The sequence below is a fragment of the Patiria miniata genome, unplaced genomic scaffold, assembly GCF_015706575.1.
Source record: "Patiria miniata isolate m_02_andy unplaced genomic scaffold, ASM1570657v1 HiC_scaffold_13, whole genome shotgun sequence".
In the NCBI taxonomy this organism is placed as follows: Eukaryota; Metazoa; Echinodermata; class Asteroidea; order Valvatida; family Asterinidae; genus Patiria; species Patiria miniata.
In genome coordinates, this window is record NW_024037051.1 from 12,259,893 (window position 1) to 12,286,342 (window position 26,450).

The following is a 26,450-nucleotide window of genomic DNA, read 5'->3' on the forward strand; positions in this document are numbered from 1 at the left end:
TTCTAAATTAGATGACTCAGCTTGATGTTTAATTAACTTGAGTACTTGACGGTGCTTTGGCTACTTTGTATACAAAGTATACTTTCCTATACCCAGTTATTTCTGCTCTTTTACTTTTCCTAAATCTGTATTTTTATTTTTTTTAGAATTTAGGATGAGAACTCACTACTGTTGCTTGCCTTGTCGATATTATTTTACAAGCTTTATTTCTCACAAAAATGATGTTTGATTACGGCTGTTGAATGACTGTTGGGAACAGCGATCAGATTTAAGGCCCGAATTTGAAATTTTGCAGAAAAGCGATATAGAGGCATTGGCAAACTACTTTAAAAAATAAATCAGTATTTTTTCTTTTTAAGATATCCGTATCAAGTCGAAGTAGTTGAAGACGGAAGTGGGAAGTTATATGTGTCCAGATACAAAGAGTAGATATCTACGCATCCACTTTTTTTTTAATACACAATTGCAGCATTCATTGTACGCCATGATCCGCCTAGCACACGGCTGTTTTGCACATAGGCTGCGGTATACAACTTCAAACAAATCAAACGCAATGAGCTCATTATTCCTCAAAAATGTCGACTTGTTTTCGTCCATGGAGCCCAAGCAAATGCACCCAGTAATCTTCTCAACGCGTTTCATTGAATATTAGACAAAAAATTTTGGAAGAAAGCTCTTCTAAGGTAACCCGAACGGCCGAGTGGTACGATTCGTCGTCCACAATTAGCGGGGCCCCGCGTTCGAATCCCGCTGGTGTCTTTTTGGTTTTCAACGTAAGCGTTCAGTCATTGACTATAAGATATTTCGTTTCCCGTGCTAAAGTACCAACAGTACCTTAGCTTGATCGGTAAGCGCTGCTGCTGGGACTGTCTGCGAAATCCAGGTTGTGCATCTTCGTACAGGTTCAGGGCATGTGGTCCACTCGGAGGATCAGGGCTTAGGGTGCCGCCCTGTTCCTCCCTTAGCTCTTTGCTTTTACATGGTGCCTGGCCCTCCGGGGTTATATGGATGGATAGGGAAGGAAGTGTGTATTGGCCGGGATCCCCGAAGAGTCCTATAAGGGTCGGCATGGGCTTATTGCGATGGCTCATCCGGTCCCTGAATGCTTGGTCAGCACATAACTTTTTGTGTGTTATATATATATATATATATATATATATATATATATATATATATATATATATATATATATATATATATATTTTTACCTTAGTTGGTTTAGTTTGAAATTCAAATCTGCTCGGCAAGGCTATGGTAATAAAACTACATGTATATTAAAAGGAAACAAAATTCCAGTGGCGTCACTTTATTGGGGGAGGGCGGGTTAACATTTCCTTAAAAAAGGCACTTGCAAAAAAAGGGCATCCGTCCTGAAATGTAGACACTTTTTTTCTCCGGACAGTTGGCCTCCGTAAAATCAAATAGTGAGGTGCGTTAACAGTTCCTTAAAAAGGGCACCTGCAAAAAAGGGTATCCGTCCTGAAATGTAGACACTTTTTTTTCTCTGGACAGTTGGCCTCCGTACAATCAAATAGAGAGGTGGGGTGGGGGGTGGGGGGGGGTGGGCTGGTACCCTCTGTCGACGGGGGCGCTGTTCAAAACCGACAATGCACAATTATGGTGCTTTTAATGCGCGGCATTAAAAAAAGGCACCCGCGTAACGGCCGATGGAACAAAAAAGGGCATGATTAATTTTTTTACAGGGCACTTTTTTCGGGCAAAAAAGGCACTTTTTTTGGGGGGGGAAGGGCACTTGTTAAGAAAAAAGGCACTCTTTACAAATATTGGGAGGGGGGGGGGTTAAGCGCTGGTGAAAAAAGGGCATTTGAATGGAAAAGGGCAGTCTTTTAATGATATGGGGGGGGGGGATACCCCCTTACCTCCACCCCACCCCCCACCACAGCTGGCTACGCCTTTGAAGCATCATGAATTAATTTAAATACAAATGTATTAAATGTACTTAATATGTCACTAATCAAAACAAACATTAGCTAAGTTCCACCTATGAACGTTTATAACTACTATTATGGCGCAATTTTAGAAATTTATGTGAAACACCGTGTATCAAAAAAAACGGTTGTAAATAATAGCAATTTAGACTGCAAAAGGAGTCTATTCGGGACCAAACTCTTAAATAGCACAAGGCTAGGAATGCATGCAATTTAGCAATTTAAGAGACGTAGACATGTTAATTCAGGCGCTATTCTACAGGGCCTTTGTTTAGACTCCCCCCCCCCCCCAAAAAAAAAATGCCTTGAAAAAAAAAAGTTTGCCCTCAGCTAGACTACCGCACCTGACTGGATACATTTGAATATTGCGTAAATTTTCCCGCCCTCAGTTTTTATCTTGCCGAACTCGGTCATTATAAATGTACGTCAAACCTTTTCCTTGACCTAACTATACTTCCCTGCCGTATCCAGATTGCGCTGGTAATCTCAGGCAGGCTGACCGTTTTAGCCGATTTTCGGCTAACTTTGACAGCATTTTTTTTGGTTAAGAAACGAGTATGACAGGAAATTTGACAGAATGGATTTTTTTCGGCAGATTACAGTCGTTTGACCGGTTCCGCAATCGCAAATCGTCTGAAGCGTCTTGTGGCGAAAAAACGCGCTTTCACAGGAAGCTACCTATCTATAAATATGCGCAAATTACTCACCTACTTCATGATATGAATAGTTTTCTGCGATCGTTTGAAAGAGAAATTTGCCAGGACATTTTGTAGAGGTCGGTGCTTTGACCGGTTCCGCAAATGTTTTCCGGTTTCGCAAACGGCGCCCTCTGCGAGACTGGACTGAAAATATTCCTTGTTTACTGGCCAAATCTAGATCGTTTTTGCCCCCAATCCAGCCAAGAAAAGATGTGGATTATATTTCCCTGTGCATGAGCCAAGGTCTGCACATATAATGCGTCCAAATTTACAAAATGTAACTCCATGAAAAATGTTATGGTTCGTTGGATCTTTTTTTACGTTATAATTATTTGACTTGCTTCAATCCAATTAAATGATTTAGTTTCTTGCTTTTTGTGCATGCTGTCTATCATCTTGCAATCACTAATATTTTTCTTTTTTGTTGTCTTATTTTTATTTAGACACACTCTGACGTTGGATAGAACCAGACACAAACCTTGTACCGAATTGCTCCAGTTGGTTGTTTTTTTCTCACATAAGCACAGACCAGCTATTTATGATTTTGAATTAAAATTTTCTCCAGGATCATTTTTAATTCCTATGACACTTAAAGGGAATATACATCATTTGCTTTTGCTGTAATTTTCAGAAATGGGTGGAATTGGGGGGTTGGAAATATAAAGCAAATATAGTTACACTAACTTTTTGGAGGTTTTGGGTTCGAAAATGCTATAAAAACCAAGAAAAGCGATCATTTTCCTGTAGTCTGGTTCCCTGACTCCATATAAGAAGAAACAGAGCAGTTTACATACATTGGGGGAATTGTAAGGTCAGGGAACCAGTCTAGCTGGCTCGTACCCGTTTATAGGTTTGTAATCGATTGCAAACAAGTGCAATGGTCAATTGGGGCCAGTATTTGAAAAAAAGCCAGTTGTTTCCAACGCTGATCGGCCGATCAGCGTTGGAAATTGATACAAAAATACCACTTTTCTTGAAAATGACAGTATACCAGGTGCCATAATTTTACAGGATGCTTTAGACTGTCATTTACCAACATCCTGTTAAGGTATTTCGCAAAAACTTGATAGTTTTATTTTTCGATGTTTGCAAATGTTGTATATTCCCTTTAAGGAAGTGACTGCATGGCTGGATGAATTGTCTGCAGGGGAGCACTGTTTATTAATATTATTTGTTTATTTAATTATTATTATTTATTTACTTTTGTTTATTCCCTCCTCCTTTTTTTCATTTTACTTTTTTTTTTTGTGGGGGGGGGGGGGAGTGTTTCAATTTGTTCAGGGTAAAAACACAATATGCTTAATTTTGTGTGCACCAACATCCAGTAGGGGGAACCTGGGGGCCGGGAGGGGAGGGGGAACAGGCCTCAGCAGGCCAGATACATACAGGCCACATACATATTGTTTCACATTCAAATTAAATTTCACAAACAAATTAAAACAAATTGTTAAAAATGTCATAAATCCTATGGTTGTTTCATAGCAATGGCAATTTCTAATTATAATGTTCAGTTACTCCTCATACGTTGTTGCACATATTAACTATGTACATGTATCATGCTTGGGCAACTGTATAATAGCAAACCTCATCTACTGCTCGGTGATGCTCTTAAAAGAAAATGTCAACACTTTCATCACGTATATCCCGATAACCCTTTCAATATATTGACATGTGATACCTGCATGTGTAAATGTTACACAAAACTAAAGCACTCAAGAAGCTACCCCTTTTAAATCCAAAAATATACCTGTCATATAAATAAATGGTGATGAATGTGAGTTGTTCATGCAAAGTAGCATAGTTTTTCAAACACCTCACTTCTCTTTCACATGTTCTGGTTAATAAAAATGTATGTAACGCCTTTAAATTTATTGCCTTTATGACACCTGCATGTCTGTTTAGTTGTTATACACAAATAATTTAAGCACTCCAGAAGCTAGCACTATACAACAAAACTTATCACATAATAAATTAATTCAAAGAAATGGTGATGAAGACACACAGCTACATGTACTTTCACTATAATATTCAACTTCTTCTTGACCTTCACAGGTAAAACTGCAAAAGATGTGCTGATGGCCTCTTATGGCCTATCAGGAGGCTGGCGTAATCTTCTTCTTTGTCTTTGGCATTGTCTGTATGAAAAAGAAATTTTATATAAATCATTTAGTTTATGACCAATTGAGACAAAAATGAGAAATGGTTTATAGTATTTGACAAATTTTGTGCTCCAAGAAAACAATCAAAATTTGTGTCTCTGTACTGACGAGAGACTGGTCTTCATTATGAAATATTAGTGGACCTATTTTTCTTTTTGTTTAAAAGGGTAAAGAGTAAGGTTAGAACCAACCGAAAAAGGATAATTTTAAATTTACTAAATTAATGGAAATGTCCTTTGGGTTAGAAACACACCTGCGTTTTATTTTCCATATTATTGTGCACTATTCTTAATTGTTCCCCACAAACCTCACCTCCTAGCCTGGGCTGACTCATGCACCCTGGATGTGGAGAGCATGGGCGTCGCCAGGATTTTTTCTAGAGGGGGCAAAAAAAAATTTTGCCAAAAAATGCTTGTATTTCTCAAAACATTCTCGATTTATCAGTTTTAGAGGGGGCAGGGACATTTTGCCCCCCCCCCCAACTCATTAAATTTACACCACTTTGTCTTCGCGCCTCTTTTTCTTTTTTTTTCTTTTTTTTTCCTTCCTTTTTTTTTTTTTTTTTTTTTTTTTTTTTGCTTTTCCAGGGGGGGGGGGGGGGGGCAAGTGCCCCCCCTTGCCCCCCCCCCCTCGCGACGCCCATGGTGGAGAGTTGTAACTCTAAAATGAATCCAAACCCCTGAGGCACAACCGCTTCAACATCAAGTATGGGGTGAATTTTTTTAGAGCAAAGGAAAAACGTTTAGTGATGGGAAGTATTAAGAAAGATTTTTGTATTTTAAATTTTGAAGTCCAATTTTTTTTATCCAAAACCTACAGTGCTGTCCGGAAGCTGGACAGCAACAAAATCATTTTGTTTCAATTTAGTTTTCAATTTTTTTGCACTGAACACCCAGAAATGATCATCAAATTCGACATTTTTAAACAAGGATTAATAGAAATTCTCAATGTCTTTGTAAGTTGTAAAAACAAAAAAGATCATGCCAAAATAAATAAAGTGCACCGCGCTAGGGGGCCGTCATCAACAATACTTGTCAATAGCAGCACCGGTTAATACAGTCACACCATGGCCAGTGTATTGTATAGGCAGTATGAATGCGTTTGCGGAACCGGCCAAACGACCAGCAGTTACTCTGGTGGGTATAGAAAAAAAAATTCAAAGACTTCAAATCTTATATTTGTATGGTAGAATAATGAATAATTTCCGAACAAGTTGCATCTATCGCCATGATTTAATTCCTCTGAACAATCGTGTAGCAGGCCGACAAACATGAAATCACGCTTCCGTGCGCGTTCCATTTCGGCAGATCGTTAACGGCAAGTGACGGTCGTAGGGGATTTATTTTTAAATGTAAGTGAGTATCCTAAAACTAAAACCATTTTTGAAAAGTAGATTGAATAACCTTTCCATCGGTACCAAAGTTTAAGTCCTTGGCGTTTTCGTCTTTCCGAAAACGAGAGCTAGTTTTCCGAAATTGCGGAACCGGTCAAATTGCGGAACCGGTCAATTGACTGTAATTCCTGGCAGAAATCTGCAAAAATGGATATTTGAGAGAAAATAGAGCAAATTTGAAGAAAAATGGTACATTGATTTGTAAAAAAAAAGCTGAAATCTTTTCAAGGTTCGCTGCAGGAACCGCGTACTTTCCGACGCAACCGCGTTTTGCCTGATACTCAATTTCACAACAGCTTTATGTGACTATAGATTGTTTATAATGTAATTTGACCTAAATTAAGGCAATACTACAACAACTGCATGCGATTTTAAGTGTTTATAGTGCATTTCGAGTAATTCTATGGAATTCGGCATATTTTTGATGAATCTGACAGATTTTTGAATTGCATTTAGCAGAATTTGGCCATGACCTTACGGTCACCCTGATCTCAGGTATCAGCCGCTATACGCTATACGCTAAAGCATTACGAGTGCATTGGCACAGTGAGATGTCCTTCCGAAAATTGGTAAAATGTCACTTTCCCAGGTCATTTTTGCCTTCGTTTATGGGATATGCTTGTTATCCTCTACTCAAGGTAAGCACAGCCTGATGAATATGTGTTGATATCGTTCGCGCTTTGTCATAAAACTCAGTGAAATGAACAGAATGATGTGGAAAATCTTTTTGCTGTTCATGGTCGTGTTCACGTACAACGCTCATGTGACAAGTCATGTGGGTATGTCATGTGCCTGTCTCATGACCAAAGGGGCGGATGCACACTACTACAACTACATGAACTAGTCAGGCCCGTTTGCACATCGGTACGGTATTTTGTCCTGAGGCCTGAGTGAACTTCCACTTCTACACCCTAACTGCTGTTAACTGCAGTGTTTAACCCTTTTCTCTATTTTGTATATATACATTTTTTTTCTTCATGAAGCATGGAAATAAATGTTCAGTCGGAGTTACTCAAGCTACATCAAAATTGAAGATTGACTATTTATTATTATTATTAATCTGCCCCGTCAATTAATTTTTTTTAGGTGAACCAATCTAAAAAATAATTCCCTGAACATTTGCCTACCTCCATGGTTCCACTGTCATTTTCCTTGCTATTATCCATGCTTTCACTTGTTAACTTTGATACAATAATAAGGGAATAACAGTGTGAGGAGCCGGTCTTCACTGCGTGATAATGACCGGGCTTGGGGGTGACCGCTGTTATTCGTCTCGGTCCATTAACAGCGGTCACCCCCATCAAACCCGGTCATTATCACGCAGTGAAGACCAGATCCTCACACTGTTATTCCCATTAATAAATACCTTTTTAACGAAATAAACAATTAAAATGCTCCAATTTTGTGACTTTCTTTTGCGATATTTCCAGACTTTTTGTGTGTTCATGTTCATGGGCCATATTTTAACTTATGCGTGGTACCCTGTCTCTTCGATAAGCGTTGTTATATACACCACAGCCGGGCCCAGGCTGTGCTGGACATTGCTGGACAACGTCTTCATTGCGTACGCGTACGACGTCCAGGGTTTGGACTTCTGCTGCCGTAGCGAAACAAATTACAACAATGTTTTCATATTTTTACCTGATGGAGGAAGCTGAAATTTCGTTTACACACTCCTTGTGTCCAGAATTACAAAGATGCTTGGTTTAGGAAAGGTAAATATGTCGTTGGGCGAAGTGTTTTTAAAAAGAAAATAAATCGTAGATCTACGCTTTCGTCGTAAACATCCTCAGTAAACATCCTCAGTATAGTCGTTTTAAAACTTCCTTACGCGCGCGCGCACCCATAGCAACTGCGTTGCGTACGTGCGCGTCAGTCTCACGCGAAGGTGGTTGAGCATATGTGCAGTGCTGTATTGTTACAAGCTGCGGTATGACTGTTGTAAATTTGGCCAATCATTGCCTTCCATGGGGCTGGATCAATTCTGGTTCAGGGGCCATTTTTTCGCTTGTTCTTTGAAGCAGGTCTTTATCACCGTTAATGCCCGGCCACATGATCGAGTTTCGACCAATCAGAAACCATCAACTCTCCAAGGTATTTATTAATCAAGAATAAATAGGAAATTCAAAACAGATAAAAGCCCTAGCCCATTGGCGCTGCAAGGAGGGGAAGGGCAAGGGGGTGCCCCCCCCCCAGCCCCCCCCCCCCAAAAAAAGAGGGAAAAAAGAAAAGAAAAGGACAAGAGGTGTGAAGTCATGTTGCTTTTAATTTAGTACACATTTAAAAAAAACGGGCATCCACACTTCCACAGGAGTGTCAATGGGGGTAGGGTGGGCAAATGTCCCCCTGCCAACCCTCGAAAAATTATAAATTGAGAATATGCTAGAGAAAGTACTTGTAAGGATTTTTGGGAAAAAAGGGGCTTATTTTTTAAAACAATTCCTGGCGACGCCGAAGCATAAGCCCTGGCAAGTAAAAAAAAAACGTTACTCATCCCCACCTGCTTTCTTTTTTCCTGGCCGCTTCGATCCTTTGTATTTTTTATTAATATTTAAAAATTTTTTTAAGGCTTTTCTTGCTTTTTGCCAGGTGAATTTACAAATGGAACCGCATACTACGATTATGAACACAACCAGTACTACGTCAAGTGCGGTCAGTTGGACAAAGGCGATGGATCCCTGGCCTATGGCACCTTCAATGACACAACCAATACAACAGGATGGGGGGTACTGGACGTCAAATTCAGCGGACCCTCCAAGAGTTACGAAGAGGACCTGGTACGAATGACTGCTGCTGGTGTCATGGAGGGAATTCTAACTGGCGAGTAAGTTTCTCCAGACGCAAAACAGTGGCCTCCTGGTCTGAAGCATTGAATTTATGGTCTGCGGGATTATGCAGGTTGTGGGTTCGAGTCCAGCCTTGGGGCGAATTTTCTTTTCCCTAACGACATCCACATACATGGTTAGCGCCCTCTACGCTACCTTTGTGATACGTACGCAGGTATATGATTTTTATTATCCCTTCGTTTTGGGGAGCAGTGCGGTAGCTCAGTCGATACAGGGTCGTGATTTTGCACCGCGAGGTTGCGGGTTCAAATCTCGGTTTTGTACCCTAATTTTTTTCTTTTCTAACCGTAGGCCATCAGCCTCGGTCCGAAATGTTGGCCACCGGTATCAAATGAGGGAAATAATCGTCATAGCGATTTTTGGCAAGGTATACACCTCCAGAGTTGGAAAATATGTGATAGCATTGCAGCAGTGGCAGCTTTTTGGGTGTTATCACCCTTTTTTTCAAATTGTCCATCAAAATACTTGTTACCACTCTAGGGGTGGTATACCTTGGGCATGCGCACTGTAATCATTTATGCCCTGATTTGATACTGTCCAAACCCCCAGGCTGATGGCCTACCTGAGGCTTCAGAGGATTTTTTTTAAAAGGGAAATAAAGTCCGAATTTCATAACGTTTGAAATAATTTGTTGTTTCTAAGTTTATATTTTCTTCTCGTGTTTTTAGAAAAGTAAAATCCAAAATGCCATAGCGTACACCCAAATGCGGATGTCGTTTGGGAGAAAAAACATTCGCAGCCTGGGGTATGGTGTGTGTGTGCCCTTAGGCAAGGCACTTTGCAACTCATTGCTTCTCCCAACCCAGGAGTAAATGGGTACTTGTGATGGCTATGGGCCCCGTGCGCCAACAAAAGAGGGAGCGTTTATATAATTTTTGAGAGTCCATTGGAAAGGACACCGCGTGTGTGTAAGGGACTGGTTCGTGTGCGAACTACGCACGACTTGTTTATCCTGAATGTGCACAAAGCCACGCCGTAGCGTCTTCGCGCGTGAGCGTCAGGTGTCATCGCCGCTTGAATACGTTCAAATTCAACTTGCGATAGATAGCCTCTTGCAGTCTGACCCCCACCCCCAATAACTTTGGATTATACATTCAAAATACGCAGTGGTTGGACCGGAAACCAGTCTAGGTCATCCCCAACTCTCCTTTTCTGGCCGTTGAAGGGGTACTTAAAGCTATAGTCCATCATTTGCAGCCATCCGAAAAGTAACTGGCGTAATTATTGTTGAAAAACATACTGGTTGAAAGATAGTAAGGGGACTAAACTCCCTGTGAAATTATTCTTTCTGGCAAGCTGTCATTTTGAAGTAATCACCGAAAGAAGGCCTTTCCAACGGTGCGTCTTGAGACGCACTGTAGGAAAATTTAAACTTGTGATTTGAAATTGAGATCCTAGAATGCTGTTTTTCTCGGAATATACAGCTGAAGCTGAGCTGAAACTTCATCAGGTTAGATGTTCAGTATCCTTCATTAGATTTTGAGCACTTTTGTTGCTTCAAACGAACAAAATGCACAAATTACAAATGATGGACTATATCTTTAATTGTGAACGGAGCCTATAGATGGTTGCTGTGATAGATTAAATCTGCTTCGGGTTAAAATATGTCAAAGGTGATCACACATTGCCCAAATGTCATCCGGAAAAGATACGATTATCAAATATATGTACTGCTTGAAAAAAGTTTGTTCTTCTCATGTGTTCAATATGGGTCAGAACTCAAAAGACAGTGAAATGGGGTTTATTCAAATATTGCTTTTCACTTAATGTAAACGTGATAAATAGTGAAACATGAAAGTACAATTTACAAAATGTAACCCTGTGTATGAATATTAAAAAAAAAAAAATTTGTTTCAATGAAAATGCTTTTCATTGCAATATAAGTAACAAAGATTTACCGTACCACTTGCTTTAAAAACAGACTGTACCACTGTTTTTCAAGAAAACGTACGTACATTGTATAAACTTCAAAATTTTACAAACCAATTCCTATAATAACTCCTATGTGCTGCAGGCGAATACACCAAACCTATCTCAACAACTTCCAGTCCTTCTTGGCTGGGAAGCCCCAATTTGCAGCCAGGCTCAGCGAGTTCTACATGAAACAGAATCAGTGGACGCGGAAGATGGTCGCTGGGAATCCGGATGATCCATTCTGGCAAGGGGTGTCCCTAGTGGTTGCCCAGTTGGATGGGCTACTGATTGGCTACAACCTGAAATCTTGCCAACGTAAGGTAATTATCAATATAATTTGGGAGGGGGGGGGGGGGCGGCGCCTGGCTAATCATCCTTACTCGCAGCTGGAATTGCGAAGGATGCGGCTTCAACTAGTAAATTGCGAGGTTCCGGCGGTTCTTCAGTGCTAACCGGTTCCACAAGTTTTCCCGGCTATTTTAAAACATTTTTCATTCCGATTCACCAACTCTTACATTCAATTTCCTCCGAAAAAAATTCCACATGCTTTTAACAAAACCAATTTAGTCATTTACCATTCAATTTCAAAGTTTGGTCACCTTTTTAGTCCCCGGGTCGAGAATATTTGTCATTACAGATCAAATTCGTATAAGCTGTTGCCGAATGGCAGCATGGCAGAGATCAAATTCGTCGTGTATAGATCAATTAGACGAATTTGATTTCTGAATAACACGATTCGGCGTTGACGAGACGAAGTCGAATACACCGGGTCGAAAACGTGTGCTGATTGTTTGAATTTGTTTGGACTAAATTTGAAATTGTCTGATAAAAGACGAAATTAAACATTGAAAGTGCACTAAATCGATGTTGCTGGACGAAACTGAAAATATGAATTGGTGAATTCGAAGGAAAAATGTTTTAAAATAGCCAGGAAAACCTATAATATGGGAACCGCAACCGCGAGTCCAATCTTTTCAAGAGCCGGGCACCCACTTATGCTTGGTTCCGGCTCCAAAAGAATGTTCTAGATTAGATTACCTACTCTCTGTGCACAAAACCAAGAGCCGAGAATCGGCTACATGGGAATTCAGTCGCATGAAGGCCTGGGACATTCACTCTGGCTAGTCAAAACACTGGCGGGGAAAACCACACAGACTCCCGTACGTCAGGAAGACCCGCCCAAACCCATCTAGATCGTGGTCGAGCTGAAGGTATACAAAGGTGCCTTAGGCTGCCACCATACGACCCATGTCTGACCACGGAGCACAGCCGGAGATCAAATTTTTGATTTTTGCGGGGGGAAGAAAACCAGAGAGCTCAGAGAAAAAAACTCATGGCACAGGAGAGAATCAACGAACAACTCTCCTCACATATGGTCCGAGCCCGTAATCGAACCTGGGCCACATTGGTGCTTTACGCACTAGTATAGCCACCCACTTGGCAGCTCAGTCACCAAACTTGGCTCTATATACTTTCAGCTTTGCCAGATATTTTTCAAAAATTTGCCAGAGTAATTTCTCATGTTACTGTTTTTTTAATTAACATGATGACCAATGTTTCGCTGTCTCTGTTTTTCAAATCTTATCAAACGCACTTTAGAGTGTTTCCAGTACTTTATCATAGAACTGTGCTTCAGCGTTTTTTTAAAAAGAATTTGGTTTGGTTTTATTTTCCAAGAACTTTGAGTTTAGCCTGTTTTCCCAGACTTAAATCGTTACCGTTCCCAGACGCTGCCAACATTGGATTTGTCTGCAATGCTGTTTCTGAATGGCATGGGTGACATCCTAGATCTGCAGTATGTCCTGAATGGCACAAGTTTCCCAGACATCGAGAAGGCTACGCCCGACGAACTGAGGAACTTTTTCAGAATGAGTGGGCATTGCTCGGTCCTTATCAAGGTAGGTTGACCAGAATTGGACGGTTAACGTTACATTACGGGTGTGCATTTACGGGTATTACGGGAACCGGGTACCTGATAAAAAAAAACCACAGGTACCCGGGTACCCGCCAAACAAACCCAACCCCAAAATTCAAAATCTCGGAAGTTACAGGTGAGATTGTTCATGGACCACGCAATAATACTGCCACATGGCCTGGGTGCGTCAATTCAACAATTTATGTGCGTACAGTCTGTGAGCTTTATAGCTAATAATATGGTGAAAACTGCGAATTTCATGAGGGTCATAAACGTGACATCTGTTTTGTTTTTCCATGTAGCCTGGTTTTCACTCTGAACATTCTGACATTCAAAACCTTTCTTTTTCATTGTCTGAGAAGTTTCTAAGTACTTTGTAAAGTTGGCTACGGGTGCCTGATCTGTAAAACTGGAACCGGTTCCAGACTTCCAGCAGTCGGGTACTCGACTGCTGGATGGAAGTTTCGCATCTTATAGGTCTATGTGGAATTGCAAGATTTCACACAAATAATTTTCCAACTTTGCATTTACATACTTTATTCCTACATTGTACAACAATGTTGCTTAAAAATTGTTGTACTGTGCACATTATGTAGACCTTATCGCCTCCATTTACTAAATAAGCTCGATCGGAAATATCTCGGAAGCTGCGGGTCTACGAGTTTGTGTTCACGCACGAGTCACAAGATTGTGCTGTGTAATTTCTGGAAGGAGTAGCGTTTTGAGTAAAAAAACTAAGGTTGGGGTGGGGCTGGACTACTGATACTTTTGACAAAGTTTGGTTGAAATCGGTTTTCATATGTAGGAGCAATAGACAATGTCAACGTTTGTTACTAACTAATTAAAGAACTAATGGAGAGACATGATGATTTGTTGAGCTGCTGTCCCGCAGCTAGTAGAAAAATGCTGGCTCGATATCAATAAATATTCTTCCCCAAAGAAACTGAATTTCACTAAAATGAGTTGAATTGCAAAAACAACCTGTTCAAACTTCAAACCAGCAGCATAGCCAAGGCCCCCTCCCCCCCCCGAACCCTTTTAGTCCTATAAGTGACCACGGTTAATGCCCCCCCCCCCCCCCCCCCCCCCCCACTGTCCCACTGTAACATCCAGCCCCCCCAACAGTTGCGCCCTTATGTTGAGAACCCTGGCTCAGTACACTGCCAAGCTGGTTCAAACATGTGTCCTAGCTACTTGACGGAGTCGGAAATAAATTGAACACAACGAATGCAATAAATTTTGTCAAATTTTTGTTGGAAACCTTAACCACTCCAGACTTCAAGGTTGTGGCTACATTCTCCATCAGTTCATTGAACTCAAAATGTTGTTTGCAGTCACGCAGTCATGAAACCGGAGACTGTTTTGACATGACACAAACAATTTGGCTAGTCCCTTTGAGTTATTATCTTCTTATTCTCATGCCATGTATTGACTAGCATGTAAGGTTTCAAAAAAAATAAAATGTTATCAACTTTGCCGGGTCATTCTGTGTCAAATTCAACACCATTTTTCACTTGGCCCTCACAGATTGAAACAGGTTTTTTTGGTGTCATGATGGGCCTGTATGAGAAACCCACAGAACTGACTTTTGTTTTGTTATTTAGCTCGGCGTTAGTTTGAGATACGGGTCAACAAACTTTGGACTAACTTAGCATGATCCCTCAACTTTAAGCACTTGAATCTCCATGTATAGTATAGCACCTACAAAGCCAAGTCTTACTTCATTTTAAAGCTCTTTGAATGTATAAGTATTAAACAAATGTTACTATATTGTTAAACGTACTGATATGTTTAAATTGTTTCAAAAGTTACATTCTAATGTTTATCAGATGTTTCATAAGTTCCTGTGAAGAGTTTTGAAATATATATATTACTGTTGATATGGAATTTGCATCGGGTTGATGTTATCAATATTAGGTTTTGCCTGTCACTGACATACTGGTATAAACACTGTATACTCAGTGATGCGTTACCTCCTGAGTAGAAGTTGGCAGATAGAAAATCACTCGGGTGGGACTCAAACCTACGACCCTTCTTTTGTTCTGTTTTGTTCCTATTGAAAAATCAAACTCAATAGCATTTTCTTTATGGGGCAGATAGATTTCTAAAGACTTCCTTTTTGGGTCTATTTCTGCCACATGTACATGTACAATAAGGATACTGAATCAGAAGTAATGCATTTTACTGTATGCATCTATCTGGATCCTTTGTGAGCAACGTCCCTGTTAAGAAATTCCTCCATGCACTCTCAAATTACTTATCAAATTTTAGGTTAATATTGTAATTTTATTGCATAATGACCCCATTTGAGATCCTTGGAAATTGTCTATTTTTTGAAAATCATACTACACTGTACAAGCAATTTGGGGGGGGGGGGTCTTTGAAGTAAACATGAAAGTAGGAAAAGGCGAACAACCTCAAGCAACCTAGATCTTGTCCAGTGTCAAACCAAATGTGGTCTTATGTGACGTCAACTTTCAAATAAATCTCAAGAGACCTCAAGATTACCCCGCCAAAGTGATTTCTCCCAATTTCCATGAAACCCGTGGAGACCTATATACGTAGCTAGAGTCTTTGTGCATTAGGTTTTTCGACTCTTCCGCAAGGCTTGCAATTTCCCATTTATTTATGGCCCAGGTGCGGTGCCTTAATCCCACACAATCTTGTTTTTCTTTTTCACAATTTGAAAATGGAATTAAATAAGTTTCCCTGTGGGTTACGTCGTAAAAACATAGTCTACCCTATAAATGTTCCCCAAACAGCATTCAAGTACATGGAATGTCCTGAAATGTGGTCGCCCACTGAACATCAAGGACTAAACATGACTTCTGTTGACAAAGCTATTTCTCAAGACCTGCCCCACCCACTCCAAAAAAATACTGCTGGATTTTATTCGGTTGGAATTGTATTTCTCAAACAAGATCTATCAGCTACATGAATGTAAATAGATCGAGTGATCGAGCAATGGTGGCTCTTCTATAAACAAAACAGTAACTGCTTTATTTAAAATATTTCAATATGTATCAAGCTTGAACATCAAGTACATTATACACGGTGGTAAAAAAAAAACAAACCAAAAACGGAACAGCGTACTTCCACTACCTTGAGACTCAATCCACCTGTACCAATTGATGGAGAATCCTTTTAGAACTTGAGAATTATGATACCAAAATCTCCTGATTCAGTCCAGTGGTTTTTGTTGCAGAGCCTATTTTGTGAACTGAGCACACTTCTTTTATGTGGGTATTATTAACATTTAACAATCCCTCTATCAATTACAATGCAAGTCAAATCCCCAGGCGCGGTTTTAGTAATTCATTGGGACAAAAATGACCCCCAGCTTGCTTCAAATAGGCTCTAGAACAAAAACTGCCGGACCGAATTGGGCGATCTTGGTTTCATTTTTCTTCTAAAAAGATTCTCCATGCATTGGTATATGTGGTTTGAGTCTCCGAGTAGTGGAAGTATGCCATTCTGTTAGTTTGGACAACCCTGCATAAGTTAAGTCTGTGTGCAAAATTTAGCAATGCATAATTCATTGTTTTCGCACTTGCGAAAACTCCACCCTATCTTCATTTCTATTTTGAAAAGAAAGTGGAATTGCCAGTGTCTATTTTTGGGGGTTGGGTAGTATCTGGTTGTGTGATTTTGTTACAATGTTTGCCGTTTTCCAAACGTTTTTGTCTTTAATTGAGCTTATCAGTAACATGTCTGGTTTATATGGGTGGGTTTCAGAAGCATGAACCTTAACTCCCTACTGTCTTTTACTAAGTCCTGGACCAAGTCTGCCAAAATCCATCAATCACACTTCTTACAATGCATGCTTTCTGGCCCAAGTCCATTCACACTCATATCAGTTATCCCAGGAAGACCATAAAGATGACACTTTGTTTAAAAAACACCCCCCCAAACAATGTTAAGTCCCAATTTTCCACGGCTTTCTCTGGAGCATATTACTCTTAAACTTTTTAAATCAAATCTTAGCACTGAGAGTTTGTCCAGAACGGTCGGTTTCTTTTTAGGTTTTACATTGGGGAGACCACGAATTCCAGCGAACGCAGAGCACAAAGCGACGCCGCTTGACATTTCGCAATGTTTTTATTTTGAGTCACAAGCACAAGTTGCCGCCAACTTTTTATTTTATTATACAGTAATTTTATTCTGGAAATTTATTCTGACGATAATCTGACGCATTTTCTTTATTTTCGACAACATTCCTCAACATCGAAATTTCAATATTTCGCTATGATTAAAATTGCTACCGACAATATCAATATCAAAATAATATCGAATAATCGAGTAATGACGGGACAATTGTTTTATTGAAGTTTTTCATGTAGCACTTTCAAAATCTAGGATGTGAAAGCCCAATTCATAAGCTTTCTTTTAGCACAAGAATCGTTCAAATCACTCATGTACTTTTTGAGTTAACAGAATTTTAAACACAACAACTGTTTTAAAGTTCTGTCCACGGATCACAAAAAAAGGTGTGCATTCTTTTAGCAAAACAAAAAAACAATTCACACACATCCCTATGTGATTTGTTTTTGATTTGCTGAAAGAACACTGAACTGTTTTGTGATCTGTGGACAGAACCTTAAAACGGTGGTTGTGTTTAAAATTCTGTAACTTGAAAAGTACATGAGTGATTTGAATGATTATGAAGGCTTATGAATTGGACTTTCATATCCTGGATTTTTAAAGTGAAACATGCTGTACTTTACTAAAACAATGGTCCGAACATTTGGGTTTGTTCTTTTTTTACTCGCCCTGTATCTTGATGAGAAATGTCTGATCCTGCAATTAATTAAGTTTCCTGATTCAATTTCATGGAGCTGTTGAAAATATTGCCATGCCACTTTTTTTAATACTAAGCATGAAAAAGTCAAAGGAAATCAAGCCACAAGCAACTAAATACTATAATATTTATTGGCTTGTCGCCGGTTTTTGCTAAGATATTTTTTAGCAATTGTTCTCTTCTGTTTTTAACTGTTCCTAAAAAATTGGCCTCTTAATTGTTGCTGCATATATAGGCACTCCCTGGGTTTGAGGATATCTTCATGTCGCACTCAACATGGTTTGATTACAACAGCATGCTGCGCATCTACAAGCACTACAACTTTGACTTGATGTTCCAGGGAGCTGCAGCCAAGGCAATGTCCTTTTCAAGTTACCCAGGTACCTAGTAGGGGAGATCAAAATGCCAGTCAGAAGTTATCCTATTAGCATCTGTACTAGATTGTATTAATAAATACCTTGGACATTGGAGAGTTGATAGCTTCTGATTGGTCGAGACTCGATCACATGGGGGTGTATTTCAACGTGATACACAGACCGACTTCAGGAACAAGCAAATAAATGGCCCCAGAACCAGCATTGATCCAGCATCATGTAAGCCAATGATTGGCCAAATATACAACAGTCCTACGGTAGCTTGTAACAATACAGCAGTACAAACTGGCTCAACTACCATCGTGCGCAGACTCATACATGCGCGTATGCAACACATTTGCTATGGGGGGCATGCATACGCACACTTACATGTAAGTGTTCACACGACTGAGGATGTTTACGACTAGGATCTGCGATTTACTTTCTGCAAAAACGTCGCCTTAACAGACCTGCCTAGTCTAAACCGAGCACCTTTGTAATTCTGGACACAAGGAATATGTAAATGAAATTTCAGCTTCCTCGGCCGGGTAAAAGTATGACAAAAAAATTGGCAGAAGTTCATACGCTGGACGCCAATTGTAATAAATGATCTCCTTTGTATAATGGGGATCAATCTTCGTAATGCAATGAAGATGTCGTCCAACCTGGGCTAGGGTGATCAGAACAACGCATATTGAAGAAACTATACAGAGTTCCATGCATAAGCCAAAATATGGCCCTGAACATAAAAAGTCTGGAAATATCGGCGAAAGAAAAGTCACAAAATTCGGAGCATTTTAATTGTTTTTTTTCCCCCGTTAATAATGTATTTATTGATGGGAATAACAGTGTGAAGACCCGGTACTCAGTGCATGATAATGACCGCGTTGGGGGGATGACTGCTGTTAATGGACCGAGCTGAAGTTTTTCAACTGAAAAATCTATAGAAACCATAAAGTGCTTGCCGTTGGTTTCAGGCATTACAGTGAGTAATAGGTTGGGCGGTTTAGTGCTACATCAGTGACATAAACTTTTAAAGGGTTGTACAGTTACAAAAAAAACTGGGCCTAAGTTTTCAGTCCTAGTGCGACTTTTGCTGGGACCAAAACGTCACGCCCTCTGACTTTTTTGATTTGTATATTGCTGGTCGATTCTGTCAGTGAGCAGTTTGCAGCAGTTTTATTCATTTTCAGGTTATAAAAGTTGACATATGATTATGGTTTTGACTTGGTTGTGAAATCATGGGTTGTTTTGTGTTTTATAAAGATATTACAAAGGTGTTATCTTGTAATTATGTCAAAACTTTAACCTTAAGTTGACAGCCTATAATCTTTGGGCTATATGCATCGAATTACTCTATATGAGAAGAGGGTACTCCGTAGCCTTACAATGACGTCTAGTGAATGGCACTCACAACTCTTTGGTTAATCAATGCACTTTCTGTCTTTTGAAAAGTGCGAATAAAAGGCAAGGTAAAGAATCTGGAATTATTGTTATCTCTATTCCTGTCGCCTAAGTTTGCAACTGGTAGGCTTAAGCCATACGCCCAAAAAGACTGTGCTGTTTAATTGAGTGAAGTTGAACAAAGGGCCTTATCACCTGTTTATAGAGAAAGTTTGATGTAACTACAAACTTCAAAAAGATAACCGTCAGTCAGGCAAAAAGAAAATCACATTTATGTTGTTGAAACTCCCAGGTATGTTGGAGTCCTTGGATGACTTCTACATCCTTGGAAGCGACATGCTGATGCTGCAGACAACAAATGACATCTACAACCAAACCCTGTACAAGATGGTGAAGCCAGAATCTCTGTTGGCATGGCAACGGGTCCGGGTGGCCAACCTGATGGCAAACAGCGGGGCAGAGTGGGGCAAAATTGTGGCCAAGTACAACTCAGGTGGGTGAATTGGTTATAGTCAGTAGGGGCGTGTTGCAATTGATATAGGTCACAAGTTACAGCAACTCGATCATCACAAGTAAATGGCCAGCACCCCAGTACCTGATTTCATGAAGCGCTGCGACGCGTCGCAACTCAAGTTACGACGTGTAACACGTCGCAGCTCGCGGCGCGTCGTATCTTCCATTTCACGAAAGTTGCGATGTGTTGAACGCGTCGTAAGTTCCTTGACTACGGCTTAAAACACGTCGCAAGTTACGACATGTCTAGTGGTCATTGCAAAATAAGAAGATTCTCTTTCTTAGCCAGTTTAATGTCATAAACATGACAAAAACGATATTATAATACCGAGGCAATGTGTGTAAAGTTGTAAATAGAAAATTCATTGAATAATTATGAATTAGACTGGAATATTGCAGTTGAAATTTCAAAGTAGCTAAACAGTCCACTGAGAGCTTGTTTTCCTTCAAAATTGCATCGCACGGCCACCATTTTGTTTTACATTTTAACAAATTTCGAGCTGAGATCCGACGACTCTTTGTTGAATATCAGCAACTATTTACTGTACGCTGACTAAATACATAAAACAGTCACCGAGTTGTGCTGTAAATACACCTACGACGCGTCACACTTACGACGTGTTTTGTGAAGTGGATCGCAGGACGCGTCGTAGCTGTGACGCATCGTAGAGATACGTCGCGTCGCGTCGCTGCGATGCATCGTAAGTTACGAAGAGTTTGATGAAATCGGGTGCTCGTCAAGGAACAAAAAAGAATGACCTGACTTGCAATTGACTGGCCATTGTAATTTCACTTCGGGTTCGTTCGAGTAGCTCACCCGGATCGACTCGGGTAAAGGCAGACGGGTTAGCCACGAGAGCCGGGCTAAACGAACGCATGAATGCCTGCAATCAGACACCTCACGTGACGTCTAGCTGTAGCTGCGGCCGCTGCCATTGACAAAATTCACTGAGTCTTTTATTTGAAATCTACTGCTTTTCCATCAGTCGCAAAAAGTAACACCGTCAGGCTGGTATTATGGCCTTTAAAGTCGCAATGGGATAAATAACTTATTATATTTAGACTTCCAATACACTTGATCTTTTCCACTGTCCCACCGGCATATTTGTCCATTTCGTGGAATGAACAATACATGGGTGTGACATATTTCCACCACTGACTCTGCTCCACGAGCAGGGTCTGTGGTGGCTGACCCGGTTGAACCTGAGAATGACGTCAGAGCTAATCGAACGGCACGGGGCTAACCCGAGTCCACCCGTGTGAGCTAATCAAACGCACCTTTTGATTGACTTGTGGTAGACTTGTGACCTTACTTGTAGATGAATCGTTAATAGGATGGATATTTGTCAGTCCTTGGCGAGTTCTCTTATTTGTAACTTTGTTTAATGGTTTTCAATTTGATTTCCTTATAACTTTTCTAAAGACAGAAATGGCATATACGTCTTGATGAAGTCTTAACATGGGGACACGTTATGTGTACATCATGTGTAGCCCAGAGTTAATTGTATTTTAATATAAAGATCGCAAATTCAGCCATAATTATACCCATTAAATACAGTGAAACACGGATTTTTTCCCAACTGGATGAATGGGGGAAACTTGCAAAGGAAAACACATCAAAATGCCATTATATGAAAAATAGATGACATGTTCCTCATATTCGAAACACAAAATCTGACAGTAAAACTAGTTTCAGTCTTCATTTAAATGATTAACATCTCATTTGTATTAGAATGCTTGTGTGTAATCTGTAATTTTATAAAAGACGGCTAAGTAACAAATTGATTCTTTTAGTAAAACGTGCATAACTTCTGATAGCATGGATCAATTTTGAGTAATTTTTTTTTTTTTAGATGAGTGCAAGAACACGCTATTTAATACTTTCATATTTGATTGTTTTTTAAGAATTTTTTTTGGGGGGGGTAATTTTCTTTTTGACTCGCCCTGTATACTACACCGTCTGCAATATTGCCCGAAACTGTTCCAGCACAACCTTGTCCCCAGTGCTTACTTCATTTCCAACCTCGTTTCCAATAGTAAGCCCTGGATAGGAAACTTTCTTCCTGTATCCTGATTCTATATTGGTTAGTAATGGATTTATATCGTGAAGTTGGTTTTGTTATTTCCAACGTGCATTACGTGTTTTCACGATCATTGTAATTATAATGTCCACGCTTTCTCATAAATACTCTTTTCTTTTCCAATTTGCTCATATTAATATGAATATTGGCGGGATAAAATTGTAACATTTTAACTTCGAAAACAATCGTGTTTTCGTACCTCACTGCGCGATGAATTGATTGTGTTTTTACCCCAGACACCGCGGTACAAAAACAAACGCTAATGTAAAACGTACAGGCAGGCACCAGACTATTCCTCATTTGCATACATGTGCAATTATTTTGCACATGCAAATGATCCAATGCCTAGGTGAGAAAGCAGCTAGTGCTGGGCTTCGCTCGTACCCCCGCCCTGCAAACAGGACACTGGTCAGGGCTGACGTCATTTGAGCTCTCATTGGATGATTGCGTGACCTGTGACTTAGAACGCGTCACACAAACTAGCTTCCGGTGCCCATCATGCGTAGCGCGCGCTAGCTGCATGCGAAGGTCAATCTGTACTTCCTTCACAAGATTCTGTGAAGCTCATCAGCCCTTACCAGCGCCCTGTTTGCAGGGCAGGGGTTCCAGCGAATGTTCCAGCATGAACAGTTTTTATTGATTCATCAGAGAGGAATTGCAAAGTGATGTTGTACAGGTGTTAAGTGAATTACATGACTGCATGGGACCTTTTTAATTAGAATGGCTTTTCTAGCTCTTTAGCAGTCTACCACAATATATTATAACCTATTTAAAAAATTACCTAAACTTTTCAGGCACCTACAACAATCAGTACATGGTTGTTGACAGGAAGCGCATATCAGGAGAGCTACTGGATGGGACGCTGACTGTGGTGGAACAGATCCCAGGACTGGTGATGTCTGAGGACCAGACAGCCATACTAAGAGCAGGTCTGTAACTTTCCTTGGTCAAGTCTGGATCAGTGGTGTAGTTGAGACCATCACAAGACCTTCACAAAACCGACACAAGACCAACACAAGACAATCACAAGACAATCACAAGACCAACACAAGACCATCACAAGACAATCACAAGACCATCACAAGACCAACGCAAGACCAACAACACAAGACCAACACATGACCAACACACGACCAACACAAGACCATCACAAGACAACTCACGACCAACACAAGACCAACACAAGACCACCACGAGACCATCACAAGACCAACGCAAGACCAACAACACAAGACCAACACATGACCAACACACGACCAACACAAGACCATCACAAGACAACATACGACCAACACAAGACCAACACAAGACCAACACGAGACCAACACGAGACCAACACAAGGCCATCACAAGACCAACACAAGGCCAACACAAGACCAACACAAGACTATCATAAGACGATCACAAGACCGACACAAGACCAACACAAGACCAACACAAGACCAACACAAGACCAACACAAGACCATCACAAGACTAACAAAAGGCCATCACAAGACCAAGACCATCACCAGACCAACACAAGACCAATACAAGACCATCACAAGACCATCACAAGACCAACACAAGACCAACACAAGACCATCACAAGACCAACACAAGACCAACACAAGACCATCACAAGACAACCCAAGACTTCCAATCTCAATTCAAGGCATACCTAGCTCTGGCCACACCCTCTAGCTGCCGGCAGTAGTCCCTCTGAGGTGATACATGTATAGTTGCCAAAATCTGAAACCACAGAACAACTTGCCCAAGGAGCTCATAACGCACATGTCAGTTCTCTTGATGAGAAATCTGTTTTAACATCTTGCGATTTAACAGGATACTGGCCCTCGTACAACATCCCTTTCTACGAGACCATCTACAACCTGAGTGGCTACCCGATGATGAAGAAGAAAAGGGGTAATGAGGAATCCTATCAGCTGTATGTGAGAGCAGAGATCTTCAGACGTGACCAAAGCACAGTCACTGATATGAAGTCAATGATGGCCATCATGCGATACAACGGTATGTCCCTGCAGCTAAAATAGGAATCTTGATTACGATATATAGTTTTCAATCGTCATTTTGTTCCAATAGATGGCAGTTTGGACAGATTCAGTTTAAGTCTATTAAATAAAAACTGGCATAGTCTTGTAGGCATTTAATTATAAGCAACTATATGGTGCGTATAATTTTGCATTTGATTGTGCAAAAGCCAGTTTCCTTTGAAATTGGTATTTGGATCTCTAAATGTCAACTGGAACATTTCAAGCGGGATCAATTGTTGGCAGACGCCATGGCATATTTATCATCCGTCTTCTAGCCATCATAATCGAGTCAGGATTAGCGGTGCTTTCCTCGCCTTCCACCGCTGTGACCCGGGTTCGAATCCCGCCTAGGCCAATGCGTGGATTGGTTTTCAGTCCCTGCCTGATTCCGTGGGTTTGATCCCTGACATATCATTCTGGGGTTTTCCTCCCACCACTAAAACTGTGATTTCCTGCCACATCTTCTACCAAGTCTTATCCATACTGTTCAGGCGCTTAATTGCGCTGTTGGATGCTGTTGAAAAAAAATAAATAAACTAAATAAAATCAGTAATGACCTTTGCATTGGTTAAAGTTAACCTGAGTACAGCTCAGGAGAAATGACTAAGACATGATGGCCATGGAGCACTGAAATATCAAGTTGATACATCAACAGGTCCTTGAAACTTCTTGTGGAATCTTTCTCTCTTTAGCCACTCAGTGTATAACCAAACCTCTGCCAACATGCAAGTTGTCTTCTCTCCCATTCATGACGTCAAATTCCACTCAGTGTATCCATGCCTGAAAAAAATTTAAGACCCAAAGCAATCAGGATCTTGTGGCAGCCAAGGCATTCTTTCTTTTTGTCTCTTTGTCACAGACTATCTTCATGACAAGTACTCCAACAAGGATCCTGCTTGGTCCATCTGCTCCCGCTTCGATCTCAGAGCCAAGGATGCATTTGCAGGCGGTTGCACGGATACCAAGGTAAGGCCCATTTATGTAAATTCCAGTTGAAACCAGTTCCAACTAGTTTTATCAACTGGTGCCAGTTCAACTGGGAATTGGTGACTGGTTTTGACTGGTTTTACCTAGTTTTGAACTGATACCAGTATAAGTGGCTTAATTAGGTCAGAACCAGTTAAACCAGTTCAAACCAGTCACCAATTCACCTGAGATAGCTAAGGGTTGACCACAGTTTGTTAAAGGTAAATTTACTGTGGAAGAATGCCTCCCCTCGACCTTTGACAGAATTTTAGACAGCTAAATTAAATGCACCTCATGCGTTATCCCTATATAATGAAGATTCTAGACATTGTCATTAGGTAGTCTATGGAATAAACGCTTGCACGGCAAGCATCTATGATATGTGAGCAGGTTATGCAAAACAACACTGTCTTTTACCTCCAGATTCTGACCATTCATGGGCGCCTTCTATTGTGTCTTTGGTGACCTGATGTTGTATGAGAAAAACGTGGCAGCTATTGACCAATCAAGAGCTTTGGACAAATTTATGCTCTGATTATAAACGACGTCACAACTTCTAAAGGCGGCTGTAATTGGCAGCAGCATGTTTGTTTTTTGGTTTTTGATTGAGAAATGCAAATCTAATTAGCCAGTATTGTAGTCGAGCACTTTTTGTCAGCACTAGTCTTGGTCCGTTTAGGCAGGATTTGAATTTTTATTCCTCTATTTTACAGCTAGTCCCATGGCAAACACTGCAATGTTGCTCTGGCAGGGGTTTCTATCAACAAGATGACTTTTGTACCAACTTTCAATGCCTATACCTTGCTATTCCCATGGCTTGCTTACTTATGATGTAGTTCCCCACTAACTGGCCATCCTTATCACACTGTCCGTTCTGCAGATTACCAATCTCGAGATGGCCAAGACATTCTCAGCTATGGCCGTCAGTGGTCCCACCACAAGTCACGGCATTCCGGTCTTCCGATGGACCAGTGCATTCAACGATTCCCATATCGGACTACCGGAATCCTACAACTTCCCATTTGTCCTGATGGAACCGACTTTGTAGTACACCCATCTGTTATATGCTCTGCCCAAAAGACAAAAAAAAAAAAAAAAAATCCTGCTGCATGCACTTGCCAAGACATGGGCCGCTGGAAAATCCACATTTGTACCAGAGAGTTATTATAAAATTATTGAACGCTACCTTCTCAAACCGGGTGAGTAAAAAAGAAGCAAAATCCAAATGTCGGTACCATTGTTTTAGTGAAGTTCTGCATGTAGCACTTTCAAAATCTATATGAAAGCGTAATTCATAAGCTTTCTTTCAGTACAAGAATCATTCCAATTATTCATGTACTTTTCAAGTTACCAAATTTTTAACACAACCACTGTTTTAAAGTTCTGTCCACGAATCACAAGAAGGTAAGTGTTCTTTCAGCAAAACGAA

At 40.5% G+C, this 26,450-nt stretch overlaps 1 protein-coding gene and 1 long non-coding RNA gene across 2 annotated transcripts; one reads left to right on the top strand and one right to left on the bottom strand.

Annotated features, from left to right (window-relative positions):
• Positions 1 to 3,900: 3,900 nt before the first annotated feature.
• On the bottom strand, positions 3,901 to 5,159 carry LOC119721309. Its single transcript, XR_005270169.1, has 2 exons — positions 5,119 to 5,159; positions 3,901 to 4,782 (listed from the first exon to the last, which is right to left on the bottom strand). It is a non-coding gene; the product is annotated as an uncharacterized LOC119721309 (long non-coding RNA).
• A 1,534-nt stretch (positions 5,160 to 6,693) lies between these two features.
• LOC119721310 (phospholipase B-like 1) lies at positions 6,694 to 26,220 on the top strand. Its single transcript, XM_038191326.1, has 10 exons — positions 6,694 to 6,837; positions 8,789 to 9,023; positions 11,060 to 11,279; positions 12,687 to 12,857; positions 17,908 to 18,052; positions 19,722 to 19,922; positions 22,818 to 22,952; positions 23,847 to 24,032; positions 24,915 to 25,021; positions 25,902 to 26,220. The coding sequence occupies exons 1-10, from the start codon at positions 6,774 to 6,776 to the stop codon at positions 26,067 to 26,069; spliced, it is 1,632 nt and encodes a 543-aa protein (XP_038047254.1). The 5' UTR covers positions 6,694 to 6,773; the 3' UTR covers positions 26,070 to 26,220.
• Positions 26,221 to 26,450: the final 230 nt, after the last annotated feature.

What these genes read in the sequence shown, in the direction of transcription:
- LOC119721310 (XM_038191326.1), top strand. Translation starts at nt 6,774, where the DNA reads ATGTCACTTTCCCAGGTCATTTTTGCCTTCGTTTATGGGATATGCTTG. An exon ending in CTTGTTATCCTCTACTCAAG is followed by an intron (nt 6,838 to 8,788) that starts GTAAGCACAGCC and finishes GCTTTTTGCCAG; the next exon opens with GTGAATTTACAAATGGAACC. An exon ending in GCGGTTGCACGGATACCAAG is followed by an intron (nt 25,022 to 25,901) that starts GTAAGGCCCATT and finishes TCCGTTCTGCAG; the next exon opens with ATTACCAATCTCGAGATGGC.